This window comes from Thalia democratica, chromosome 7, assembly GCF_965202585.1.
Source record: "Thalia democratica chromosome 7, ktThaDemo2.hap1.1, whole genome shotgun sequence".
Taxonomy (NCBI): Eukaryota; Metazoa; Chordata; class Thaliacea; order Salpida; family Salpidae; genus Thalia; species Thalia democratica.
Window position 1 is genome coordinate 37,682,600 of NC_139171.1, and position 10,518 is coordinate 37,693,117.

Below are 10,518 nucleotides of genomic sequence, written 5' to 3' on the forward strand. Positions count from 1 at the left end.
TTTATAAATATTTTCTTAACATGTCTTACTAAAAAAATTGTTAATATTTAAAGTCTAAACAGAACGTTTTTAAACATTAAACAGTATTTACAAACAAAACAACATAACTATTTTCTACCATGAACGCGTGCCTTGCTTAGACTTTTTAACTTGGGTAGTACATATCTTAGTTGCTCAAAATTGATATTTTTCAAATTTGCTTTGAATAAACACATTATAAAGTGAAGTAAAAGTCTTGTTTAAAGTTTTATCTTTTGCTTATGTACTTCAGACTGATTAAACTAAATAAATTAGACAAGTGTAGAACGTTAACTTTAGTTCTTATATTTTCATTATTAAGTTTAAATACTTTTAGAAATTAATTTTTCTTTAAATAATTATTTTTCACAAATATCAACTATTGTAATGAATTAAATAGTTTATTAATTATAAACGATATTTTTTTGTATTAGTATGTTTTTATTGTACTTTTGATACAAGGTTATCCGTACACTTTCACATTCTTAAAATGCAGATTAAAAAAAAAAATAGTTTGGTTTAAAACAAAATCATCAAAAATAAATAAAGTGTTTTCTTAAAATATCCTAAGATTAATTGTCAAAATACATTTAGTCTAATTATCTAGCATTTCCAAAATCCAAACTTATATAATTTTAAGCATAAGTTACATTATTGTTTATTAAACGAGAAAAAAAGGGCACAAGTTATTTGGTCCTAGGATTGGGTGCACAAAAACCTTTCGGTTATCGAGTCGCACACCATGGACACCTTTTAACGTCTTGCCCAGGACATACGAGTAAAACAACGCTTGATTCTTTTACCCCAGTACATTATTACTTACATCAGTACCATGGCACTTTAACGCTTGAATAGCTTTTTAAGTACGTTGTGAACTCACAATCCACTTTTGACCAATCGCCTTTATCGGCATCGTAACAGTACATATACTCGCACAATTCCTGGGTTATCACCAACTTGTTTCCCATCAACACGGCTCTGTTTGGTTTGACGTGCAACGGCGAGTGCAAAGCGTCAAACCTCTCGCCATCGAACACTTCGCAAGCGTCGGCTACGTACCCGATGACAAACAGCTTGCCATTCGAAGCGGCCATGCTGTGCTCGCTCTTGCGGTGGATCATTTCCGGCATCGATCGCCACACGTCACCGATGACGTCATACGACTCCACCGACCGCAACCGGTTTTCGCCGTTGTCCTGCCCGCCCGAAACCACGACGTCGCCTCGAAAAACGGCGCAGGCAGCCGAGTCTCTCGCCACCCTCATCCCGGCCAGCTCCTTCCAGTTCTTCCCGTCGAGCTGCAAGCAAGAGGAGGTCACGTGATCGGCGCGCTCGTAGTAGTACGCACCGAACACGAGTATTTTGTCCATGAAGGCGCAGGCGCAGTAGTATTCCCGGTCGTCGACCATCTCGGCCACTCTGGTCCATTTGTCCACGGAATACCTTTCGACGGAAGTCACCACGTTGGAGTTTCTGTCGCGGCCGCCGAGCACGTAAACTTCCCCTTTCAAGCAGACCGCCTCGAAGAACTTTCTTTCTTGCTTCATCGGAGTGAGAACTTTGACGCTCTTCAAGTTTCTTCCGTCAACTTGATGCAGCTCGTTCACAACTCTTTTACCGCATATAAAACCAAAAAAACTCTGTATACCACCGCACACCAGTATTTTAAAGTTGTTTTGGCTACAGCGTCTTTCTGAACGGTAGCTGCTTGACTCGTTACGACTAAATGCTTCCCCGCCAACCAGAGCTTCTTTCAAAACTTCAACGCATTCCTGGTTTCCGGTGAACGGCGAGCCGCAGTGTAAAGCGTGTCTCAACGCGTGAACCGACAACAGCTCGAAGCGAACTTTCAATAGCAACCGTTTCGCGTGCTTTCTGCGTTTTTCGCTGTTGTGCTCCACCCAGCGGCTGGCCGCGTTGAACACTTCGAATTCCGAGTGAACGTTCAGTTGGGAGCTCGCAAGTATTCGTGCAACCAAATCGGATGCAAACCAATCTAAATGCAAAAAGTTTTCAGTCTCGACCACCATCGGAAAGCAACGCTCGACGTAAACCAAACACACCTTGCTGGCAACGCTGCTTGTTTCGTAAAGTTTAGCTAAGCTGTAAAAGGTGAGAACGTTTTCAACAGCTAGCTTATCGCGGGTGAAGTTAGATAACTTTTTATTTAGTTCAATTTCGTTTAACGTCAGCTTGTTCAGTTTTAGAGTTAAAAGAAGCTCGTTTTCATTAGTTTCTGGTTCATCTGAAAACATGTGATTAGCCTTATAAGCGTAGATAAAACTTTAATTAATCTTTAGATAATTAAACATTTTTTGACACTAAAATAAATTCTTTCAAACAATATAAATAAGACTCAATTTTCAAAACAATATATATTTCATGCTTCTTTCGTCAGTTGTATACTAAGCAATAAAAATAAAATTTCAAATCTAGCTTATACAGTGAAAATGCAATCAACGTAATTAATAATAAAGCAAAGAGTAATTAACAATACAAAAGTAATTCTAATTACAATGCAACCAAAAAAAAAATAAAACAGAGCAACAACTTATAAAACAATTTAAGAAAACAACGAAACAGTATAATCAAAATCTTTATGTTTACACAACTTAGATTTTCTTAACAAAATACAAATAGCTTCAAGTTTAATTAAATCCGAAATGTGAAAACAATTTTTAACAATTTTAATCTTTTTAAATTATAGTTGCAGGCACATTCAAGGTTATTTATTATTAATTACGTTGATTGCATTTTCACTATATAAACTAGATTTAAAATTTTATTTTTATTGCTTAGTAGACAACTGACAAAAGAAGCATGAAATATATTTTGTTCTGAAAAATTGAGTCTTATTTATATTGTTTGAAAGAATTTAATTAATCTAGTGAAACATCTAGAATTTGGCCAAGGCATAAACTGAAATTGTTCTTTTTAAAACATGAAGGTAGGTTTTTATTGGATCAATAAGGTTGTTTAATAAGTTTACCATAATTTGTTAGGATTATAAAAAAAGCTAATGTAAAGAATGGCTTTAAATAACATTCTCCTTGTTTTAGTCGCTTTAAAATATTTAGAAAATTAGCTTATCGTAGAACATTTTTACAAATACTAATTAAACATAAGATATTTTTTTCTAACCTTCTTTGCTATAAAACTTTGAAATGTTTTCTTCAATTTTCATTTTAGCGTTTCGCTTTGCTACTTCGAATATTTTGTACATTCTTTATAGGTAAATAATTATTTCTATACTTAAAGTCTGAAAAAAAAAACAGTTTTATATAACTCATTGACAATTTTGAAATTTTAAACATGTTTTAAAGTTTTTTATTACCTATTTTAACTAAGGAGGTTAAAAAGTTTTAATGTGACAACGAAATGCTTTCTTAGAACACACATAAGATGGGAACAGGTCTAAATTGCGCGAAGAAAAAATTGCGTGAGGTTACTAATTTGTACGAGGGGACAAAATTGCACGAAGCCAAATTTGCACGAGGGAATAAAGTTGCACCAAGACGATTTTGCACCAAGGGTCTATTTTGCACGAGTTACATTATTGCACAAAAGTAAAAAAATACAAAAAAATTAAAAAATAAACGACTAACAACATTTAATAAAAAAAAAGTTACTGACGGAAGGTAAGGGTTAGGAGTAACAGTAATAATAATAAAAAATCTAAATTAAACAAAAATTAAAACTAAAAAAAGTTAGAAATATAATAAAAAAATTATAACTTACCGACCAAGGGTAAAGGTTAGGGCCTAGGGGTAACAGTGTTAGTAAAAATAAAAGAAATAAAAAAAATAAAAAAATGTTAAAGTTAATACAGAAATTAAAAAAAAAATTTAACCCGTGCAAAAATGTCTCCGTGCAAAATTTTCTGCTCGTGCAGTTTTTTACGCTCGTGCAAATTAGACACCTACCCCACATAAGATATCTAACAATCATTCTAAAATAAGGGGAACTTTGGTTTTTTTTTTTTTTTAAAAATTCAAAACAGAACAGTTTATCTTAATTTTGCTGGTTAAAGAATATCTTCTACATATTTTAGTAGCTCAATGATACAGCTAAAATTAACTTAGTTTTTATTTAGAATTGGTATATTGAGTCGGTGCTAGATCCCATAGAAAAATAAGAACTTTTTGATTTTTTTTTTCTCGTAACATATCTCAAAAAATGCCTATATTTTTAATTATTTTTCTTTAGTAAATTAATTTTATTTGTGACTGAATTTGTTTTTATATTAACCTTATATTTTTTGTGATATAGGCCATTTTTGTTTTATAACAGGGTTGCCACTCTTTGAGTCAAAAAAACTTCCTTGAGTGACCAGAAACTTCCCTGAGTAACCTTAAATTCCCTGAGTTTTCCTGAGTTGTTTTCAAATCCTTAAACATTTTAGTATTTGTTAAAAAACTACAATGTTAATTCTAGGAATATTAAAGAACTAGCAACAAGGCTAAAAAAATTCAAAATAAGCACTTAAAAAAAAATAAAATTAACTTTTCTGAAAAAAATATTGAAACTGGATTAAGTAAATCTCATTCTAGATCTAGAAAAAATTTTCCCTGAGATTTTTTAAAAAATCTTAAAATTTCCCTTAAATTTTTAGAAAAAACCAAAATTGCCTTAAGTTTCCTAGAGTTAAAAAAAAATGAAACTCGTTAAGTTTCCCTGAGATTTTCTATTACTTGAAAATTGCCTAAGTATTCTGAATTCCTTGAGTATGTGGCAGCCCTGTTATAAGTTTTGTCTTTAATTAGGGTCTTGTTGGTTAGTCAAAAAACAATAATAAGAAAACCTAATTTTACTCACGAATATAGATATCTTTGTTTATCATTATAAAAAACAACAATTAAAAAAAAAAAAAATTTTTTTTTAATATGTTGCAAGAATAAAAAAAAACACAAAAGGGTATTAAATATTTTTAGTTCTCGCAACATACTTTTTAAAAATAATTTAAGTAAGATCTTTTTTTTATTTAAAAATGTTAAAAAAAATATCTTTATTATTGAGTGAATTTAGACTTTCTTAAAACTTTTTTTTTTGAATAAGCAAGAAGATCATTACTCAAAAAACCAAAAATAGCTTATACCTCAATAAATATAAACTTATTACAAAAAAAAATTACTTACCAATAAAGCTTATTCAATAATAAAAGTTTAAAATAAATAGTTTAAAATGTATATCACAGATGTTCTTGTGCTAAAACTTTATTTCAACTAACGGCGTTTCACTACTCTCAAATAAATTTAAGAACAGATCTACGGAGTCTATAAAATGTTAACACACATTAGAAAAAAAGCAGAAAAAAGCATGTATAATTATGTATAGTGTTTATCTAGGTAGTAACTATAAATGGACTTTATGGTTTAAAAACAAAGTTTGGGATAAAAGCATAAAATTATAAAATTATCTACAAAAAAAAACAAATTTAATAAAAGTAGGCACTAACCTCAAAAAGCTCTAAGAATAGGCAGGTTTTAAAAATGAAAATTAAATTGAGTTGTGCAGAAATGTTACGTCATAATAATTTTAACAAATTGTTCAATAATTTATACAGCTTGAAAACATGAAGTATTAAACTTGCAAGTATATGTAAGTTTTGTGAAATAAATTAGTACATAAGTAGACAGAGTTATTTAAAGTAGAATCGTCGGTTATGGGGACAGATATTCGATAAATCTTGCCGCTTATTCAGAAGTAGGTCTTTATCTTCTGCTGCAATTACTGCTCTTTCTGTATTGCAAGTTGGGCAAATTCTACTTACTCCGTTGGATGCATGTTTTATCTTTGAAACAATACTCCACTCCATGTTTGGCCTTTTACCGTACCTGTGAAAAAAACTCCAGACATAATCCGATAAACGCGTGCTTTGTTTTTTATTTATATTTTTAAAAGTATGTTTATGATTAGCATATGATAGTAAGTAGAATTTGCCCAACTTGCAATACAGAAAGAGCAGTAATTGCAGCAGAAGATAAAGACCTACTTCTGAATAAGCGGCAAGATTTATCGAATATCTGTCCCCATAACCGACGATTCTACTTTAAATAACTCTGTCTACTTATGTACTAATTTATTTCACAAAACTTACATATACTTGCAAGTTTAATACTTCATGTTTTCAAGCTGTATAAATTATTGAACAATTTGTTAAAATTATTATGACGTAACATTTCTGCACAACTCAATTTAATTTTCATTTTTAAAACCTGCCTATTCTTAGAGCTTTTTGAGGTTAGTGCCTACTTTTATTAAATTTGTTTTTTTTTTTTGTAGATAATTTTATAATTTTATGCTTTTATCCCAAACTTTGTTTTTAAACCATAAAGTCCATTTATAGTTACTACCTAGATAAACACTATACATAATTATACATGCTTTTTTCTGCTTTTTTTCTAATGTGTGTTAACATTTTATAGACTCCGTAGATCTGTTCTTAAATTTATTTGAGAGTAGTGAAACGCCGTTAGTTGAAATAAAGTTTTAGCACAAGAACATCTGTGATATACATTCCGATAAGCTTAGCTTATCAGGATCTCCAGGATTTAACGCCTTATAACGTGACATCTTATAGTTTAAAATGTATGTATATTTTGATATATGTTCTTAGAAGTAAAAAAAAGCCAAAATGTCACATTTTTTCTGTGATCCCTAGCACTGACCGAAAAAACCCAAACACAAAAAAAAACTTAATTTATTATATTTGTATCATTAAACTATTATATTATATAAAAAAGGTGACATGAATAGAAAGGTCAAATAATTAAAAGTTTTCAAAATTTTGCTTCACACAAGAGTTTTAACACTTGTGTTCAGTTTCTAAAAAACAAAAGTATGTTTATTCCATTTTTTTAATTAAAATATATAAATTGTTATAATTAAGATAACTTAAAAATTTTATAAAAAATTTTTAATAATACTAGTTGAAAATCACTTTTATTATTTGGGTAGACATTGAGTTTCATTATGATAGCTTTATACGTGGAATTTAATTTATAATAGAAGTATTTTATTTTAGTTTCTAATTTAGATACAACAAAATGTTTATTGTGTATATGTCAACTACTAAGTTTCAATCTTTCAGTTCAATTCAGAGAGTTTTAAAGCATTAGGGCCCCTATGCCATCAAACCACACAAAATAATAATTTTCACAGAAAATTCAGTAGCGCTATTGCAGGTCAGTTGTGACTGTTTTCACAAAAAGTTTTGTAACATGTCAAAATTTACGAAATATTTTTGCAACTTTTAGAAAATTCTGTAGTAACATTGTTTTTAGATTTAAATAAAAATTTAATGAACAAAAAAGTTTTATAGGTTATCTAAAACTTTTTTAATGATAATTAATTAAAACGTTTAGAAAGTTTAAGTTGTACAGAAAAAGGAAAAAACATAAAATATAAAAAATCTTATTCTATTGCTGTGTTGATATATTTTTGTAACACTTGTTTCAAATAAATGCAGATACATTTCTAGAGTTCCGCACCCGCACAAATAGAGTTGATTGTAAATTCTTAATTTATTGTGCTACAAGTTAGCTTATTTAAAAAAAACCATTAGTTTATTAAATTAGCATTATAATGCAAATATTTATTATTTAAGATTAAAACAGTTATACATTTTTAGTAGAATTAAGATTTTTAAACCATCAATGTTCGAGTAATTGACAGTGAAAGCAAAACAATCAACTTATTGAGATTATTTGAAGCTGGTCATGACTTTAGAAAGTTGTTTGTTTTTAAATGACTTTTAGTTAGATCACAGGATGATTCAGGCTACGTTGTTTTTATAACTTTGGTTTTTATGTAAAACAATGTTTGAACACAAGCATTCTGTTTTATCATATCGATCACATTTGGGAACTTCACAATCGCAAGTAAACTTATTGTAAAACAACTTTATTTAATTTTATAAAACCAAATTTTTTATAGTAAAATTTTATATATGAAAATAAAAAGTTAAACTATAAGTTTAGCCTTTATAAACATTTTTTTTACATTAAATAAAATGGAAATGGGTCAAATTCGCACGAAGACAATTTTTCACAAAAATAATTTTGCACGATATTAAAAAAAGAATAAAATAAATACAAGAAAATTAAAAAAGTAACTTTAAAATTAAGAAAAAAAAGTTACCGGTCGAGGGTTAGGGGTAACAGTGATATTAAACATAAATGAATTAAAAAATAAATGTGAAAAAATATTTATCAAAAAAATAAACTAAGTAAGTATAAAAAAATTATAAAAAGCAAAATAAAACCTAACCGAGGGTAAGGGTTAGGGATAACAGTGATAATAAAATTTAATTTAAAAATATATGAAGATTTTTTCTAACCATGAAAAAATTTCTTCGTGCAAAAGTGTCCTTTCGTGCATACTACATTACTAACTATATATAATAGATATATTGGTAATTGCCTAGCATGATTGACTATATCACTGGTTAATCCAGGTTGCATTGTTTTTTATGTAAAACAATGTTTGAACACAGCATTCTGCTTTGTCAAAATAAATTATTAACCTTTCGTTTAAAATGTTTAAATCAACCTATAATTTATTTAAAGATGTGTTAAAGATGATAACGTATATGTTGTACAGTTAATGTTATCTAAAAATAGCTTAAATTATGTTTTTTAAAACCATGTTTATAAAAGTCTTCATATTTAAAGATCACTTGAATTAAACTTGAAAAATATTAATTAGTGTATGTTTCAATCTAGATGAGTTGCGGTGAATACATATTTACAATTATATATAATTGTAACTTATTTAAATCATTAGAATTGGGTATTATGTTAGTCATGTTATTATGTTTTAACATAATAAGATGATTGCGTTTAATGCAATAACTATATAAAGTTTTAATGAAACAGTTACGTTCTTTTATCACTTATAAAACTATTTACTTGATACTAGTTGGTACTTTTTTTAACTAATAAAATCAGTAAATGAAAGAAATTAACTAATCTAAAAATCTTGTAGTTTTCTTGTTAGTGTAAACTATTTTTAGTATATAGTTTTACAAAACTTAAAAGTTAAGCAAATTTTAAGAAAAGGTTTATAAATACTTTTTAGTCTTACTTTTTTAAGTACTATTTTTTTTGATTTTATTTTCATTTATAATATTTCTAAGGCTATGTTATTTGTAGCCCTTTGTCAGCAGCTAGTTTTTTTAAATAAATAATTGACTCCACGATAAGTTTTATAATTTTATTTGATCTTGACTAACAATATTGGTATTAATTTTGTTTCAAATAGTAAAAAATTGCTTTATTAAAACTTTTCGCAAATGAACAATCTTTTGTGGTGCTCCTGATGGTTCCAAAGCATTCCAAGCCTCTCGTTATGGGGTTGCTGGTATCCTCTCAATCTCATGTAGTCGTACCCAGGTGTACTGAGGGGGTAACCGAATTCAGGATACCAAATATTGTCAAGTGGGGGGTCGATGACGGAACCGTCGACTCTGAGCCAGACACCGTTGACTCTGCGGAAACCCACGGAAAAGTCATCTTGCGTGTTGAAGCGAATTGCCAATGCTCTTCTGGCGGCTTGAGTCTCCAAACCGTGGTTGGCGAGATTACCGTTGTAATGTTCCTGGCAGTACTTCTGGGATGCCAACCAGGAAAGCTTTATTTTTGGAAAATAGTAGTTTGGCTTTTTGCTTTTAGCTGTGCACACGACGTTATCTAGTTTAACAAGTTTATCATCGCAATAATAGTCATAGTAATCTGAATCAGCGTGAAGTTCACAGTCACCACTAGATTGATAGTATGCGGCTTTAGTGGTGCTTGATAACATAATAGCTAGCAAAGTAGCCAGGTAAATATTGTCTCTTATCATAATTATGACTGTAAAGAAGTAATTTTAGTAAAGTTGTGTAGGTTATTAATTGAATTTCACTATATTAAATTATGATAAGATTTTTTAAACTACTATTTCAATTTCTCAAATAAAAATAAATTTATTACATAGTAAAGGGTTTTTTTATAACTTTTTATAATTTAAAACTGTAGCAACTTGAAACTTTTTTAGATTTAAAGCACTAATATTATTTACAAAAAAAAAGTATAAAATTAACTTTGATTTATTCTAATACTAACATAAATCTTATAGTTTTTTATTTAGGCTTAAATTGTTAGTGCTATTGTTTTCTTTTTGTTTTTTATTTAATACTTTCTGAGTACAGTAAAATTATAATATATTTGCCAAAAATTTACTGCATTAAATTTATAATGTGCTGTAAGTAAACTTAAAGTTAAAACTTTATAAACGAATGAATCGAAAGACTACCTACGCAAATTAAATTTATTTCATTATGGTTTTTCTGTATTTACTGTAGTTCTACACTTTTATTAAAACAACATTTAATTGTAATAAGTTTTATTTTATTGTCAAAAGAAAATAACTTTATAAAATTTTCTTATTACATTTCTAAAAAAAATTTATATTTTAAGTGCAACAAGCAGAAGTAAAACAGTTTAAGGGTAATTTACCTTT

General features: G+C 28.9%; 1 protein-coding gene across 1 annotated transcript; it reads right to left on the reverse strand.

Moving 5' to 3' along the window:
• Positions 1-842: 842 nt before the first annotated feature.
• Positions 843-2,273, reverse strand: LOC145841345 (kelch repeat and BTB domain-containing protein 12-like). The gene has a single exon (XM_082948707.1). It carries the CDS (start codon positions 2,271-2,273, stop codon positions 843-845), a length of 1,431 nt encoding a protein of 476 aa, XP_082804833.1.
• Positions 2,274-10,518: the final 8,245 nt, after the last annotated feature.

What these genes read in the sequence shown, in the direction of transcription:
- LOC145841345 (XM_082948707.1), bottom strand. Translation starts at nt 2,273, where the DNA reads ATGTTTTCAGATGAACCAGAAACTAATGAAAACGAGCTTCTTTTAACT.